This window comes from Tenrec ecaudatus, chromosome X, assembly GCF_050624435.1.
Source record: "Tenrec ecaudatus isolate mTenEca1 chromosome X, mTenEca1.hap1, whole genome shotgun sequence".
In the NCBI taxonomy this organism is placed as follows: domain Eukaryota; kingdom Metazoa; phylum Chordata; class Mammalia; order Afrosoricida; family Tenrecidae; genus Tenrec; species Tenrec ecaudatus.
The window spans coordinates 53,533,771-53,551,215 of NC_134548.1; the positions used below are offsets into that span (position 1 = coordinate 53,533,771).

The window sequence follows — 17,445 nt, forward strand, 5'->3', positions numbered from 1 at the left end:
CAAATCCCCAGTGGATTCCAATGATCAGCCAAGTGTGGGAACCTGCGATCTAGGTAAGGTACACTTCTCTCACCCCAGACAATGCCCTTACTCCCTTTCCTAGGTAAGCCTGGTCACTATCCCCCCAGGAGCAACCACCCGTCTGTGATCTCCCACTCTTCAAAAAATTTTTAAGTCTTAAATGTATCTGAGTTGGTTCGGGAAAAGGGGTTATGCCCAGACTATGCAGCTGAGTGCAGCTTGGAAAGATTTATTCCACGTGATTTTCCAAGCAAGCCCCTCCTCCTCCCTCCCTCCCGCAGCCTTCCAGATTAAAGCAAGGGCTGATCAACCAGACCAAGACATTTCCCGGTTAGGCATGGGTCTGGGACAACTTTCTCTCCTTTCCTTTCTCTCTTTGCTTTCTTTCTTTCGCTTTCTTTTCTTTCTTTTGTTAAGTAGGGCATCAACTTTCGATATCTGTCCAAACTCCAGAGTGCTCGGAGTCACTTAGGCCCCAGAGTTCTACCTCCTGGTTAGCTTTTCCAGTTTCTTCCAGCCACTGGAGAGGATTGCGGCCTTGTGGGAGGACCTGGGTAGAGGAGGGGGCGGCCTCTCCCCCACCCCAGCCCCTGCTCCACTCCCCTCCCAGGCGGTTTCTCCTCCTCCCGACCTGACCCGGGAGCCTTCCTAGAAGTCTCCAGCCCCTGAAGCGCCTTGGTCGGGCGGGTCTCCCCGCAGCGGCCCGGAGAAGACAGGCCAGACGCGCTGGGCCTTGTGTGTCCGGAGCACAGCCAGCTCTCGGCCCCCCCGCGGGCACCGTGCGTCCCAGCCGACCCGGATTGTGCTGAGGCCCCTCACCTGCACAGGTACCCGACCACGGACGTGTGGAGCACGCCAGCCCCGCCCCGCTTTCCCACAGCCAGGGCAGAAACATTTGCCAGCACATCCCGGGGTCACAGGGTTAAAAGTCACTTTTGCAAATGTCAGGCGTCTGTCCTTGAACTCTGTCTGATTGATTTCCAGAAAGCCTTTGATGCGGGGCGGGGGCGGGGGCGGGTGTTAAACAGCCAGTGCCTAGCCCCAAATGCTGCAAGCGCTGGTGGTCAGCATGTGAGCGTGATTTGAGCTGTGTGCATACATGTTGCTTTGTTTTTTTAGTTGGAAATTATCAAACCAAATGTTTTCCTTTTCCCCCCTCTTTCATTCACACACCATTTGTTTCGAAAGAGCTAGCAACCCCTGGAAGAAGGATGAAGATGAAGGCAACTTTGGGCGGTTTTGAAAGTTGCCGGTTGTGCCCTTTTCCTCTCCCACGTTTTTAAGTAATGTTGCTTATCCTTGCTAATAGTTTTGTCTTTTCTTTTCCCTCCTTTTCTCTCCTGGTTCTCTGCTCTGGCCTAAAGCCCCAGCGCAGACTGTTCCTGTCCACTGTGTCCTCCTCAAACACCAAAACTCACGACCACTGATTCCATTTCGACCCAGGGCCTCTCTTTCTCCTGCAGAGTGGCTGGTAGATTCGAACTGCTGACCTTGCAGTTAGCTGCCCCAGTGTACTCCACCAGCCACCAGGGCTTGACTAGTGCCTGCCCGGGCAGCAAGAAATAGTTAAGGGGCTGTCAGTTCCTCCAGTGGTGCCCCAACTATGACCCTGCCTCTAACCTTTTACATTGTCTGCATTGGCAAGTGAATGTTGACTTGTAATTCTCGGTGTGTTTGCCCCGTAAACAAGCTGGTCGAGGTCATTTGCAACATGAACAAAGCAGTTCTGGGTTTACGATGACCAGGAAGGCGCTAGTCGTCAGAAAAGGCAATCTACGGCATCAAGAGATGGGCAGGACATCAAGACGAGGTGATCTGCAGCCGCCCAGAAGGGCCACCAATGAGGGAGTCGCCAGTCCCCACACCCACCTTGGAGCTGCGATGTAGGCATAAAGGCAGCTCTTCTCTGCCGGAGCCACCCAGCTCCTGAGGGTCTGCTAAGCCAAGGTGCGGGTGGTCACACCACCCATCTCCACGTGTAAAGGTCGCTAGAGAAATTGGTAAATGGACTAAGGATGTCGCATCCTATCTTATTGCAGTTCGTTATGCTTGTTCATATATTTGAGGACTTCCAAGGAGAATATTCCGTTATCTTTTCAGTCTCTTGTTCCACCAACTTTTTGGAACCCCGTGATATGTCTCTCTCAGCGCATTGCATAGTTTATTTGGTTCTGGTTTTGCAAAATCTACCTTTCCGGTACTAATGAGATGGTTTGTGTTGGGGCCTTGGTGGGGGAGGGAGGTTAGGCCTGGTGTTTTACTTTATTGCCTCCATTTGATTACACTTTATTTTAACTCTGTTCTCTTCGGTAGGTTTCTACTCTGACAATGTCGTCCATTAAAATTGAGTGCATTTTGCCAATGAACTGCTGCTGTGGTGAGTCTCCAGTATGGGAAGAAACATCCAGCTCTCTGCTCTTCGTAGACATTCCCGCACAAAAGGTTTGCCGGTGGAATTCGCTTACCAAACAAGTGCAGCAAGTGACCGTGGGTAAGGGTGAAGTTTGTGCTCTGGTCTTTACAGACCTTCCCTCGTCCTTCCCCCTGGGGCTGCAGTTCGCAGCCTTCTTAATGCCATGGCCCTTTCATACACTTCCTCATGTGTGCTGACCCCCCAACCATAACATGATTTTCGTTGCTACTTCATCACTGTAAGTTTGCTACTGTTTTGAATTGGGTGACCCCTATAAAAGGGTCGTTCGACCCCCAAAGGGGTTGAGACACCGGTTGAGAACCACTGCTATAGGGGTACAGTCACCCCATGTTTGCCGTTCCCTCTGGGATCTTCTTGTCAAACTATAGTAGATATGCTTTAAATTGAGGGGGGTGGTATTGGCAATCTATCTGTTCTCCCTGTTCTCCCAGTTTGATCTAGGAGTAAACCCGGAGTCATCGTGACTTCCTTCTTCCACTATGGATGAGGAGCAGAGTTCCCAAAGGAACTCTTTTTGGATGACAAGGCCCTGTGGTATCATGTTTCCGTTGTAACAACTTCAGATAACATCATTGCAAGTTGCAGAACCGGTTGATGGCCCAGCTATCTACCATAGTCCTAAGGCTTTAACTTTCCGGGGTGGGGGTGGGGGGGAATGACTTGGAAAATCTTTCTTTTCAATGTAAAAGAAGAGGCCCTGGACTTATAAAGCATCAACCAGAGTATCTGCTGAGTGTACAAAAAGGATTCGTGACCAAAATCCAAGCACACTTGAGTGTGACTCAGTTACGGGCCATATGCTGTCCCTCATGGGGAGGTTATCAGATCCTGTGACCCAGGAGATTAGTTTGCTGTGACCAGTGCTGAGCAAAGTAGGTCTTGCTTTCATTATTGTAGTCCTGGGAAAGGGTAGCAAGAATTCCCATAAACCTTGAGAATTGCAGACCATATACTTTCCTTCCTTCCTTCCTTTTAACTTCTGTAACTGGGAGACAAAGTGACTGACCTTTGAGCTCAGAGTCAGGCTGAGCTCATTGCCTTCCCTAGTCTAGCCCAGCACGCACACACCCCGACCTGTGTAGGGGCTCTGTAGCTGCCGCCGCTCCTGACTCGGTGTTCCCATGCCCAACGAAACGAAAAGCTGCCTAGCTCTGCACCATCCCTATGACTGATTGCTGATGAGATCCTTCTAATCCAGGGCCCTTTGTGTGCGAAAATAGTCATGCACACACCAAAACACGTGCGGAGTCAACAATTTTTGCATATACAATTCAGTGACATTGCATACATTCTTTAAAGTTTGACATTGAGTCTCCCTATCCTATATCAATCATTCCACCGGTGCCTCCTAAGTTCTTCTGTGTGCCCTCGTGATCTCAGCAATTCAAAACCACCAGCCGTTCCTTGGGAGAAAAATGAGGCTTTCCACTCCCCAAAAGGTTTAGTCGTAAGTGAAAGTCGTGGAAACCGGTCAGGACAGTTCTACTGTGTCCTACAGGGTTGCTATGGATTGGCATGAGTTTATATATTTGCTTATTTCGTATCAGTAAGATCATACAGGGTTTGCCCTTTTGCCACTGAGTTATTTCATTCGGCATGTTTTCAAGGTCCATACTGCGGCATACATTGGAACAGGGTTTCCCTTTATGGCTGAGTAGCACTGAGCACAGGGTTCTCACTGGTTGCTCTCCTTTTCGTTTTGAAGTAGACCTCTAGGCCTTCCATCCTTATCTGTTTTACTCTGGAAGCTCAGCTGAAACCTGTTCAGCAGCTTAGGAATCTGTGAGACTCCACTGACAGCCAGGTGGTGCTCATGAGGTGCGCTGGCTACGAATCAACTCTGGGTCTCCTGAGGATTTTGCAGAAGATGGAAATTCTCTCAGTGAACAACCACTGCTCTCTGTTGTTCTTGCAAAGCTCCCCCCAAATATGGAAAGGGCTTGTGGAGTCAGCAGCCGTTTGGAAAGTTGTCTAGAGGAGCAGGTCAGGCCACAGGTTGGGACCCTTGATGAAAGTAGAACCCTCCTATTAGGGTCCCTCACAGTCCGTGGGACCGTCGGTGACTTGATTCAATATCTAAGCCCAGGACCAGTACCTTGCACTGCACAAGTGCTTAGGAAATATCTTCAAAATAATTCTGAGAATTTTGCTTCCTGTGACCAAGCAAATTTGATTACCTGCTGCCCAAGGTAATCAATCTCATTTTTTTAAAAAAAGGGTTTCTTATATATGGAAAAATATTAAACTTATCAAATTAAAATATAGAAATAAAATGAAAAGATGCATTGCTATCTACTTAGTGTTTTTACTATGTTTACTTCCAAAAAGGATTTGAGAAATTATTTTCTGTTAAGTACAGTTAAATAAAACTTCTTTGAAAAGGCAAGCCCCATATTGGTGGGAAGGTCCTTGAGGGGTGCAAATAGTTTGCACTCCCCCAGGGGGTCTATAGGAGAAAGGCCTGCCGATTGGCTTTTGTAAAGATTCCAGCCAAGGAACCCCCGGAGAGCAGTTCTAGTCTGTGAACCACACTTGGTGGGGTTGCCTCGACTCAGAATTGACTAGAGGGTGGCAGGTTTGGTGTTTTGCACTGAAGTGGGGTTAGAGGTATTTACGAAACCTAGGTCTTATAACTAAACAACTTTGCCTGACTGAATATCCTGGAGGCTAGGCAAATGATACCGCTCTGAATTGCTCTAGCTGCTAAATTAGGACCCTCTCCTTGGAACGCAATACTGTGCTGCGACTCCTGACTCTGCATTGCGGTTCTAGCTCCTTGTTTTTGCTTCTCCTACCAGTCTGCGAACTTCAGAGGAGGCGGCTGGTTTGCCTTTCTACTCATGTTGTTTCCTTTTAACTTTTTATTGTCAATTAGGTGAAGGTTTACAGAGCATATCACTGTTTTACATTCAACAATTCATCCACATTCTGATTCAACTCAATCATTGCAATGTCCCCTCACTAATCCCACTTCCTTCCTGTGTTTTGCATTCCCCTCCCCCCCCCCCACACACACACACACACCTAACTCGGTGAACTTTGCCCTTGGGTAAGCGCTGCCCTTCACATCTTCCATAGTTGATGATTCTAACCTGGAGCTCAGTTCACTTCCAGACCCGAAGCGGGTAAAGGCCATACATACTCTTGGGCTGCCTTTCTGTTCTAGTCGCTCAGATCCGTATGTAAAATTTGTACTCTGTGAGGACATACTCGGTTCTGTGGCGCTTGACGGACGCCAGTGTTGCAGTGGTTAAAGCACTCCGCCACTAAAGATTATTGTTGCCGTTAGGTGAGAACAAGTCAGTTCTACCTCATAGCAACCCGGGCACAAGCAGGCCTGGGCTGCGCCGTCCTCGACAGCCCTTGCCATGCTGGAAGCCATGGTTTCTGTCGCCACTGCCATCCATGATGTTCACTGACCGCAACCTTACCAAGCACAGTGTCCTTCTTCAGAGACTTGTCCTGACCAGCCCCGTCTCCAAAGTACAGGAGACAGAGTCTTGCCTTGGAAAGTCTCTGGGAGGCTGTTCTGTGTGCTATGCGGAAAGAGCTAGTTGCAATCAATGGCAACAGGGCTTCTCCCCGTTCAGCAGAAAGACAGTAAGACTCCCATTTTGTTGAAAATAAAGATTCAACCCCACCGCGATTGTATTGCTGCAATGCTGCTCCACTTGCTGCATTCTGATGGCTGTATTTGCCTTTGCAGATGCCCCTGTCAGCTCGGTGGCCCTTCGCCAGTCAGGGGGCTACGTGGCCACTGTTGGAACAAAGTTCTGTGCTTTGAACTGGAAAGATCAGTCAACAGTTGTCCTGGCCACGACTGATAAAGACAAGAAAAACAATCGATTCAATGACGGGAAGGTGGATCCTGCTGGGAGATACTTTGCTGGTATGCTTAATCTTTCACCAGAGCTGTGGAGGAAACCATGATATGACTAATAAAGAGCTCCATGCCAGAGTGCTTAAAACATAGCACTGTTTTTTAAAAGGAGCTCACTTTTCCTAGGTGTCTCTATCAAAGCATAATAGGTAGGGTATGTTGGAGGTTTCAGTGAACTTTAATTAGAGGAGTTTTATGGGTGATGAAATTAGCCATTTCAAATTGACAGCATGGGGGGTGGAAGATTAATACAAACAGCACATGAATAGCCCTTAGGGTTGAGTCCACTGGTAAGCACTTTGGAAGAAAGGCCTGGTAATCTACTTTAGAAAAACAACTAACTCAAATGAGAGCCATGCCCATGCACATTCAGGCTGAGCCCAGGAGATTATAAATGGCCGCCTGGGGCCCATCCTGCTGAGCTCCTCCCACTCTGCTGAGAACCCCCTAGTTTCCTGGTGTCCACTTCCCATTTCTTAAGCGAGAAACTGTCACTTCCATGATGGTGCTGCTGCCTCTGGCTACCCAGGGCCAGGACCCAGCGAGAAAATGTGGAAGCAGCAGTTTGACTCTCCTTAAGGAGCTGCTGCTCCACCGCAAAGGGAGAAAACGTGGCCTCCTGTCACTTCCAGTTGCTCTCCACAGTTGTTACTCCGATACAGAATTACACTGATATTTATGAAAATGGGGCGGAGGGGGGGAGAAAACCATGGGAGATTTCCTCTACTTCCTCTGAGCTGATGGAATTCTCATTTCTGCCCATGCGGCAGATCTAGAGAATTTTTCTTGGATCTCTATCTGTACCACACAGCCTCTTCTGGGCATGAAGGCTGCAGTGCGTTCAGCCCGGAGATCCTAAAGGACAAAATGGGGACTTCCCCACCAGTCCAGTGGTGTGACCCTCCCGCTTTTCACATAGCTGTGCTGTGCATTTGGACCAGATTCTATGGCTGTATTTAGTGAGAGAGGAAGGCTTGTGGGGTTTGGCTGTATTCCATCTTAACTGGACCTAGAACCTCTCGTGATAATTTAAATTTAATTTTCCAGGTGTTTATAATTTTTTTAAAAGACCCAGATTGAGATTTTATAATAGTTTTCTTGATTAAAAATCTGGAAAGGATCCTCTGAAAGAAAAGGTGGTCTCATGGAAGGGGGGGCTGAGCGTGCGGTCTTTGACTTTGTAGGCACCATGGCTGAAGAAACAGCCCCAGCAGTTGTGGAGCGACGCCAAGGGTCCCTGTACTCCCTCTTTCCTGATCACCGTGTGCAACAGCTCTTCGACCAGGTGGACATCTCCAATGGTTTGGACTGGTCCCTAGATCACCGAACCTTCTATTACATCGACAGCCTGTCCTACTCCGTGGATGCCTTTGACTATGACCTGCAGACAGGACAGATATGTATGTACTTTTTAAATACTGCTGGTACTTTTTTTTTACATGTATGTAACTGGCAAACTACCTCGCATTCCACCCCAAGTTTAAAAGTCCTCATTTGTCAAAGAGCGTGTTTTAATTCTATTAATGTAGTCATTATTACAGAGACGTGTCTATGATGCCAGTGAAACCGTGGCCCCCAGCATAGTTCCACATGACCATGTCCCAAATCCGGACCCACTGCCATGGGGTCACTCCTGTGTAGGGTTTCCGAGGCGTTATAAACCATTAGAGGAGCTGCCAGCCTCATCTTTCTCCCTCAGAGCTGCTGGTGGGTTTGAACTGCCTGCCTTGTGGTTAGCAGTCCAACACCTACCAAACAGCACCACAAGGGCCCCTCTTCCACAGCAACACCTCACTGCCATCGAGTTGATGGTGACTTATAGTGACCCTATAGGACAGAGTAGAATGGCCCCTGTGAGTTTTCAAGGCTGTAATTCTTTACAGCGGTAGAAAGCCCCATCGTTTTCCGGTGTGACTGGTAGTTTTGAACTGTCAACTTTTCAGTTAGCAGCCCAACGTGTAACCACTGTACCACCAGAGCTCCTTAACTATGACCGTAGCTGGCGTAATATGGATACTCCCCTGTAGGACCACCAGCACTAGAAAGGAGCTCACTGGAAAATGGCTCCAGCTCCACCAACCAAACCAAACTCCCTGCCATCAAGCCGATGCTGATGCTTAGCAACCGCGACCCGCCCTCCCATGGCTTTCCAAGACAGTAATCATCTGCAGGAGTAGAAAGCCCAGTCTTTCTCCCGCCTGCTTTACCAGGAGGGTACCTCAAGACATAACATACAGCAGGATGGAAAGGAGCAGAAAATTAAACTTCCAGGTTGTTATTTCTTAGCATATATACTCGAGTATAAGCCAACCTGAATATCCGCTGAGGCACCTAGTTTTACCACAAAAACTGCATTAAAAATTGTACTAAAAAACTCAGTTTATACTCGAGTATATACGGTATTTGTATTTTCATTAACGATAAGCAAGAACTCCAAAGCAAATAAACAGCTTTTCAAAATTCAGGGAAGTCAAAAAAGTGAGAACAGTTCAGCTCCATCAATGTGCTGAAAGGTGGGGGGGGGCATTCATTGGTGAGGAGAATTTAGACCAGAGTACCTCGAAACTGTTTCATGAAAGGGGCCAGACCCATAGGGCGAAAACCTTGGCGGGGGGGGGGGGCAGGGGGAGGGAAGTACAGTGCTCTTTTTTACAATCATTTTTTAAATATGTAAATCGTTTTGTCAGGGCATCTTACAGTTCTTCTCACCATCCATACATATATCCATTGTGTCAAGCACATTTGTGCATATGTTGCCATCATCACTTTCAAAACATTTTCTTTCTCTATGAGCCCTTAATATCAGCTCCTCTTTTTCTTTCCCTCCCCACCCCACCCACCCACCCTCGTGGACCCTTGTTATATTATACACTACTATTATTATTATTTTCTTTAATTATTTTATTGGGGGCTCATACAACTCTTATCACAAGCCATACATCTATTGCGTCAAGCGCATCTGTACATTTGTTGCCATCATCATTCTCAAAACATTTTCTTTCTACTTGAGCCTTTGGTGTCATCTCCTCATTTTTCCCCTCCCTCCCCACCCCCTCCCTCATGAACCCTTGATAATTTATAAATTATTATTTTTGTCATATCTTACACCGTCTGCTGTCTCCCTTCACCTACGTTTTTGGATTTTGTCCCCCTGGGGGGTGTTATACATTGATCATTGCGATCAGTTCCCCTTCCTCCCCATACCTTCTCCCTACCCTCATGGTATTGCTACTCCCATTACTGTTCCTGAGGGGTTTATCTGTCCTGGATTCCATTTTTACAATAATTTTTACACATTAGCTTACACTTGGTTCAACATTTTTTCCCTATTATGCCTTAATCCGATGACTATAGCGACCTGGATTTTCAGATAGATATAGAGTTCCTCTGGAGGTGTGTGTGTGTGTGTGTGTGTGTGTGTGTGTGTGTGTGTGTGTGAACATCCACATAACACAACTTTGCCACTGTAGCCATTTTCCCTGTAGACTACACTGACGTTCATTATACTCACTACGTGGGACAACTGTCACTTTGGCATGTTGCTCTTTGTTTTGTTTGCCGTTGTGATTTCCCCCTAAGGCCAGTCAGTTGGTTTCAGAATCCCTCTCCTTTCTGGAAATAAGTTCTTCTAAGACTTCATTTTGAGAAGGTCATTTCGGAGCAGTTGTAGGGACAGCAGAACCAGAACTCACACACTTCGCCAGTTGGTGTATTTGAATATCCCATACCGCCTTTCAGTTGCCCTCTAGATCTTGGGAATCATTCAAGTGGGCCTTCTGGTGGCTAAATCGACAAAGGTCTGAGCACCGATGGAAGTTGGCCTGGGCTGGGAATGCAAGGGCTACAATTTCAGGTCAGCTTCTGAAGAAGGCTTGGGATTTTAGTGACGATTCCGTTCCCTTTTTGCTGCCGCTCCTTCATCGCCATAGACATGGTTTAGATGCGAGGGGAAAACTCCCTTTTGAGGGATGCTGTGTTAGGCTGAGGTGTGGAGAGAGGCAATGCCAGTGACACTCATATCTGTAAGAGAAAGCTTTAGATCAAGGCGTACTCTTCCATCCAGAAGGCAGCCAAGTCTCCGCCATGGGTCTGAGGCCAGGCGGCGCCTTCTGCAGATTCATGGCCGGGCTACAGGCCGAGGATGCAGCAAGGCGAAGCGGGAGGCAGGGCGACCACAGGCTGGCGAATGCAGGGTCATGTGGACGCGAGGTGAGGGGACACATGGCAGAGCACATGGGGCCACGGCTGGAGGCAGGCACAGCGTCCCTGCGAGCAGAGAGAAAGGAGAAGTTCCCAGTCCTCTTACCAAAAGCCCACACGCCCAAGAAAGCATCCTCACACTGTGACCTGATCCACCCCTACACAAGCACAAGTTGACCTAAACTCTAACTGCCACAGGGGCCCAGGCATAGGCCGCCACATTGTGGGATTTAGGTAGAGATCCTTCTGTGAGCGAGCTCACTCATGGGGCCCACATGTCAGATGTTGGCCAACCAAACGGAAGCGATAAGTAGCTGAGCAGCTGAGGGCTCGCCCTCAGTGTGATGCGCAGCATTGAGTGGCCTCTCGTTGCCTACCACAGCCAACCGCCGAAGTGTTTACAAGATGGAGCAAGAAGAACAAATCCCAGACGGAATGTGTATCGATACTGAGGGAAAGCTGTGGGTGGCCTGCTACAATGGAGGAAGAGTGATTCGTTTAGATCCTGAGACAGGTAGGCCCACGGCAAAAGGGAAAGTCTGTGCTGTGTCATAGAAATTACTAAATACTAGGCACTACAAAGTAATCTCCTTACTCAGGGAGTTGGGAGATGCAGCCAAAAGTTGCAATTGAATACATTTGGATACAGTCCAAAATTTATAGTTAGACTGTATTTTCCTGTAGAAGTAAGTTTCTTTTTATATTTTTACTATGTGTGTGTGGGGAGGGGGGTTAACTTATAAATTGTTGGTGGCGGGTGCTGTTTTCAATTCATAGTCCCCCATGTACAGCCGAATAAAACACTACCCAGTCCTGCACCAGCCTTACCATTGTTGCTACATGCTCAGATGTAACATTTACTCTCTCAAAATCTTTGCATGTATGGTTCAGTGACATTAAATATGTTCATCATCATGTTCAACTATTGCTATTGACTGAGAAGTCTTCTTGCTCAAAATAGTCAGGGAAGAAAAATTAAATGCATAAAGGAATTCTGACCTCAAGAACCTTCAAGCCCACTGTCATTAGTCTAATCCAGCTCCTAGCAGCCAATTATGAAAATTTTTCGTTTTAACTATGAAGACTCTTGAGGTGTAAATCTTTATGGGAGCAGACAACCTCATCTTTCTCCTGCAAAGGGACCTGGTGGATTTGAAAGGCCGACCTGTCAACTGGCAGCCCATTACTCAATGCACTGTGCCACTAGGGATCCATAGTCTTTGGACTTCCCTGAGACTCTCCTAAGAGACCAGAAACGTGACTCGGGGTGGGAATGTGCTAGAGCTCATGCTTGCGTCTTGATTATCTAGGGAAAAGACTCCAAACTGTGAAGTTGCCTGTTGATAAAACAACATCATGCTGCTTCGGAGGGAAGGATTACTCTGAAATGTATGTGACCTCCGCTCGGGATGGATTGGATCCTGAAAGTCTCTCGAGGCAGCCTGAAGCTGGGGGGATTTTCAAGGTGAGATGGCTATTTGTTTGATTTGGTGTATGGCGTAGAAGACCCTCTCTTAAGTAACTGAGGGATGAGTGCCTGTACATACTTGAAAATGTACACAATTATACAATGAAATCTGTGAAATCCAGAACTTGAAGGAACTGCTTTGTTTTGCCAGATCTCAAAAGTTTTAACCATTTATTTAATCATTCTCTAGAGCAAACGAAAACTGCCATTGAGTCTATTCCATAGGGTTTCCAAGACAGTAAATCTTTACAGAAGCAGACCACCACTTCTTTCTCCCATGGAAGAGATGGTGGGTTTGAACCTCCAACCTTCTGGCCCAATACCTCTGTGTCCTTCTCTGACAGGTTTCCACATTACGCAAGTTCTGGCTTTCACAGATTTTACTGTACTTAAAACCCATTTTAAGTACAGTACATCATGCTAGACTTACTTTTTTTTCTTGTGCTTACGTAGTGTTTTTTGAAATTCTTCAAAATATAAAAAATGATTTTGGAAAACAATCTTTGAAAACATATTTACAAGAATAGTTGAAGTTTAGATGTCAAAAAAATACTTTTAGGCTAAAATTTTTTTTAAATACTTTTAGGTTTCTAACATAACTTGTTGCAACAAAACAAATACCTTTTTGTGCTAGGGGGAGAAATGTAGACATCTGACTCAAATCCCTTTCTCTTTTTTTATTGAATCATTTTATTGGGGGCTCGTACAACTCTTACCACAATCCATATATACATACATTGTGTCAAGCACATTTGTACATTTGTTGCCATCATGATTCTCAAAACATTTGCTTTCTACTTGAGCCCTTGGTATCAGCTCCCCTTTTTTGTTAGCCTCCCTCCCGTTTCCCCCTCCCTCTTGAACCCCTGATAATTTATAAATTGTTATTTTGTCATATCTTATGCTGTCTGATGTCTCACTTTTCTGTTGTCCATCCCCCAGGGAGGAGGTTCTATGTAGATCCCTGTAATTGGTTCCCCCTTTCCACCCCACCCTCCCTCTCTCTACCCTCCCAGTATCACCACTCTCACCACTGGTTCTGAAGGGATCAAAATCCCCTTCTTAATGGGCTTAGGAGGTGATCAATAGGAAATGGAAAAGAAGTTCCGTTTCTTCAAAGGTACTTTTAAATAATTGCTAGTTGAATTGTTTTCTGTATAAAGAATAAGGTTTGCAAATATAGGCTTTGGAGCCAGAGTGTGGCACCCCATCAGACTCAACTGGAAAACACTCCTAAAAGTCAACAAACAGATCTTGAACTATTTACAGGCTTTTCTCTTTTTTGTAGTTAGTTTTGTTGTTGTTGTTTTGGTTTGTTTTGTTGCTATGTTTTGCTCTGTCTTGTTTTTGTGCATATTATCATCTATGCAGGTCTATCTAGATAAGCTAGGCGGGATAAACAAGCTGGAGGAGAAAACAACAGACTAAAGGTTCGGGGGGGGGGGGGCGGGGAACATGGGGAGATGGCAAGGCGGGGTGTTTGTGGGGGAGGAAGTGGGTGTTAACAAGCCCAGGGACAAGGGAACAACAAGTGATCCAAAATAGATGGCAAGGAGGGTCCAGGAGGCCTGGTAAGGTTTGATCAAGGGCAATGTAACCGAGAGGAATTACTGAAACCAGGCTGAGCATGATAGTGGGACAGAGGAAAGTGAAAGGAACTAGAGTAAAGCACTAGACGGCAAAGGGCATTTATAGAGGTCTAAATACAGGCATGCACATATGTAAATATATTTATATATGATGAAGGGGAAATAGATCTATGTGCATATATTTATAGGTTTAGTATTAAAGTAGCAGATGGACACTGAGCTTGTACTCAAGTACTCCCTCAATGCAAGAAAACTTTGTTCTATTAAACTGACATTCCATGATGGTCACCTTCCCAACATGATTGCTGAAGACAGACGGGTGCATAAGCAAATGCGGTGAAGGAAGATGATGGTGCCCAGCTATCAAAAGATATAGCGCCTGGGGTCTTAAAAGCTTGAAGATCAACAAGTGGCCATCTAACTTAGAAGCAACAAAGCTCACATGGCAGAAGCACACCAGCCTGTGTGATCACAAGGTGTTGATAGGCTCAGGTATCAGGCATCAAAGAAGAGAAAATCATATTGTGAATGAGGGGGAGTGCAGAGTAGAGACCCAAAACCCATTTGTAGGCAACTGGACATCCCCTTATAGAAGTGTCATGAGGAGGAGGAGACGAGCCAGTCAGGGTGCAGTATAGCAACGATGAATCATACAACTTTCCTATAGTTCTTTATTGCTTCCTCCCCCCTACCCACCCCATCATAATCCCAATTCTACCTTACAAATCCAGCTAGACCAGAGCACATACACGGGTACAGATAAGAACTCGAAACACAGGGAATCTAGGACAGATAAACCCCTACGGACCAATAATGAGAGTAGCGATGCCAGGAGGGGAAGGAAAAAGTAGGGGGAGAAAGGTGGAACTGATCACAAGGATCTACATATAACCCCCTCCCTGGGGGATGGACAACAGAAAAGTGGGTGAAGGGAGACATCGGTCAGTGTAAGACATGAAAAAAATAATAATTTAAAAATTATCAAGGGTTCATGAGGGAAGGAGGAAGGGGGGAAAATGAGGAGCTGATACCAGGGCTCAAGTAGAAAGCAAATGTTTTGAGAATGATGATGGCAACAAATGTGCTTGACACAATGGATATATGTATGGACTGTGATAAGAGTTGTAGCCCCCCCCAATAAAATGATTTTAAGAAAAGAATTGGGTTTGTTTTTTGTTTGATTGATTTTATTTATTTATTTGAATAAATCATTTCATTAGGGGGCTCATACAACTCTTATAATAATCCATACATCAATTGAATCAAGCACATGTGTATATATGTTGCCATCGTTTAAAATAATAGGGTTTGACCACTAAGCACATAGACAAATAATTCCTTTTTTTGATAGGGAAATAAAATAAGGATATTTGGTGGCTAAGTATATTGTTTTAAAATATAAAAATGCTTTAGAACAGTGGTTCTCAACCTTCCCAATGCCACGGCCGTTTAATACAGTTCTTCATGTTGTGGTAACCCTCCAACCAGAAAATTATTTTCATTCTACTTCATAACTGTAATTTTACTGTCTTTATGAATCAGGCAACCCCAATGAAAGGGTCATTCAACCCCCAAAGGGGTTGTAACCCACAGGTTGAGAACCGCTGCTTTAGAAGAATACTTGTGAATAACCTTTTACCAGAATTTCTCTTTTTTCCACAGATAACTGGCCTGGGAGTCAAAGGAATTTGCTCCAATCCTTATGCAGGATAAATGATAGGATTTCTTTTCTACTGGATGAAATTTTGAAGATGAGTACAATCATAGGGCTAAGATCTCAATGTAGAGAAAAAGGAAGCAATTATATTACTAGCAAGCTTAAGATTTTACTGACATGTAGAGCATTTAAAAAGTAGAGCATTTCTAACAAGGGGTGAATTGATTTTGATAACATACTATAAAGCCGCCTGTAAAGAGTACTTAGAGAAATGCAAAGAATTGTTCAGCTGTCAACCAGTCTACAGATTGTTTGGGAGGGGAGGTGTGACCCTTATATGCTCTACATAACATTAAACATAAAGCAATAAATAGTGATCTGTTAATTACTTGTTACTAGTATGTTCGTTTTTATTTTCGTCGTGATCTTGTAAAGTAGACTGTGATGCCAGTCCACCTTGGCATTCTTCTGACTTGTTATTTTACAAGCTGAGTGCTGCTGGAGACAAAGAATTTAACATTCTGGCAAATTCCATAGTTGTAGCAGGAACAGAGTATAAAAGGGGAACCTGGCATTACAGTGATGATAGGACCTCACTTATTGTTGCTGTTCAATACATGCTCATCTTTTGCTTAAGTGCTCTTAGAATTTAAAAATAGCCCATAAGCTATCATTGATGACTGGAGGGCTTAACTAATGGATGATGGATGCTCATTAATAGCTGGGTGGCACCAGCAGTCCAACTCTACCCAAAAGCACCTCCAAGGACAAGCCTGGTGCTGGGTCTAAAAGGTCACCCAGACTTGAAACCACTCTGGAGCAGCCCAAGCTGCACACTTGGGGTCACTTTGAGTCTGCCTCTGTCCAAACGTGCGGAGAAGCATCAGACGCAGTGGGGAAGAGCTTATTCAGACTGAGAGACAGCTTTGTTTTTGTTTGTGCAAGGGCTCGCCTAGTACTTAAGATGCACTTTGTAGTGAGCTATCATTGACCTTCATATACTTAAAGTATAATTTTGTTTTACATATTTATACTTTCATGAAACTAACACCACGATCAAGATAATAAACATATCTACTACCCCCGAAACTTTCTTTGTGCCCCTGTGTCATCTTATAATAGTATGTGTACTGTCAGCATGGAGGCAGCGATATCAGAATACTTGTGTGTGAAATAAGATAAACAAACTTGAAGTTGGCTTCCCCAAGATGGCTGTGCCCTTGTCAGTGGAGGTGGAATTCGGCGGGCGCAGAGCTCCTGTTCGATGGTGTAAAGAAGCATCAGACCGCCCTGCCTGGACAGAAGGAGCCCCGGGACATCCGGAGCCTCCTGGTCTGGATCAAGAAGAAGTTGCTAAGAGCGGCCAGACTTCTTCATCCAAGGAGACAATGTGCGGCCTGGAATTCGGTGCTGATTAACAATGCTGACTGGAAGCTGCTGGGCAAGCTGGACTCTATCCCACCCCTCTCTCTCAGACCAGGGTGAGCTGGACTACCAGCTTCGGGACCAGGACAGCATCCTCTTCATGTGCACACTGCATGGAGGCTAAGGGCCCCTCCCTGCGCCTGGGTACTGGAGGAGTGGGGAGAACAGAATCATCACATAGACCCTTGGGCCCTACTTCGAAATCCCCCTGTCCCCCTTGGCTGCTTTCTTCCCCGTTCTAGCCGCTGAGCTCCCTCCAGGCAGGGAAAAGAGGCCAGGTGAGCAGGGCAGGCAGGCAGCGAATGTGACAGAGCCCAACTCCCTCTCCCAGCAACTGAGGCGGGGGGGGGGGGCTCCCTGGGTCTGGTCAGTAGAGGCAAGCTCTGTGGCCTGGTGACTCAGCTGCTGCCTTGCCCCTCCTCTCCAGTGTCTCCGTCTAAGCGTGGAGTGACCGCTCTCAAGGCCCAGGCGTCTCGGGGGAAACCGGAGTGGACTTGAAGCACTAGCAGAAGACCCTCTCATCTTCAAGATCAGAGGAGTCTATGCCTCAGTTTCCCTGTCCAGACCTCAGAGGGCTCTGCCTGTCCCCCACTAATATCATTATGGAACCCTAGCTGGGGTCCCTCATTCAGTGCTGACCCCCCATCCCCACCCAGCAGCTGTTCTTCCACCCACACCCCTCTTCCTGCTCCCCACCCCCAACGACCCCCCAACCCTTGACCCCGGCTGGCCTCACCCAACATAGAGCACCAGATGGGCTCCCAAGAACCG

The 17,445-nt window shown here is 46.3% G+C and overlaps 1 protein-coding gene and 1 pseudogene across 2 annotated transcripts; both read left to right on the forward strand.

Moving 5' to 3' along the window:
* The first annotated feature begins 290 nt into the window (after window positions 1–290).
* Window positions 291–15,642, forward strand: RGN (regucalcin). Of its 2 annotated transcripts, none has more exons than XM_075538522.1 (7): window positions 291–351; window positions 2,335–2,512; window positions 6,162–6,344; window positions 7,520–7,735; window positions 10,918–11,049; window positions 11,846–12,000; window positions 15,255–15,642. In XM_075538522.1, exons 2-7 carry the CDS (start codon window positions 2,350–2,352, stop codon window positions 15,303–15,305), a joined length of 900 nt encoding a protein of 299 aa, XP_075394637.1. In that variant the 5' UTR covers window positions 291–351; window positions 2,335–2,349; the 3' UTR covers window positions 15,306–15,642. The 2 variants fall into 2 exon arrangements, with proteins under 2 accessions (XP_075394637.1, XP_075394638.1); XM_075538523.1 differs by lacking the exon at window positions 291–351 and adding an exon at window positions 374–848.
* Window positions 15,643–16,457: 815 nt separating this feature from the next.
* On the forward strand, window positions 16,458–16,798 carry LOC142434750 (ubiquitin-related modifier 1-like; annotated as a pseudogene).
* Window positions 16,799–17,445: the final 647 nt, after the last annotated feature.

Bases quoted from the DNA above. Each gene is read 5' to 3' on its own strand.
- RGN (XM_075538522.1), top strand. From the start codon at position 2,350: ATGTCGTCCATTAAAATTGAGTGCATTTTGCCAATGAACTGCTGCTGT. The intron at 11,050-11,845 runs GTAGGCCCACGG...TTGATTATCTAG, and splicing joins TCGTTTAGATCCTGAGACAG to GGAAAAGACTCCAAACTGTG. The intron at 12,001-15,254 runs GTGAGATGGCTA...TTTTTTCCACAG, and splicing joins AAGCTGGGGGGATTTTCAAG to ATAACTGGCCTGGGAGTCAA.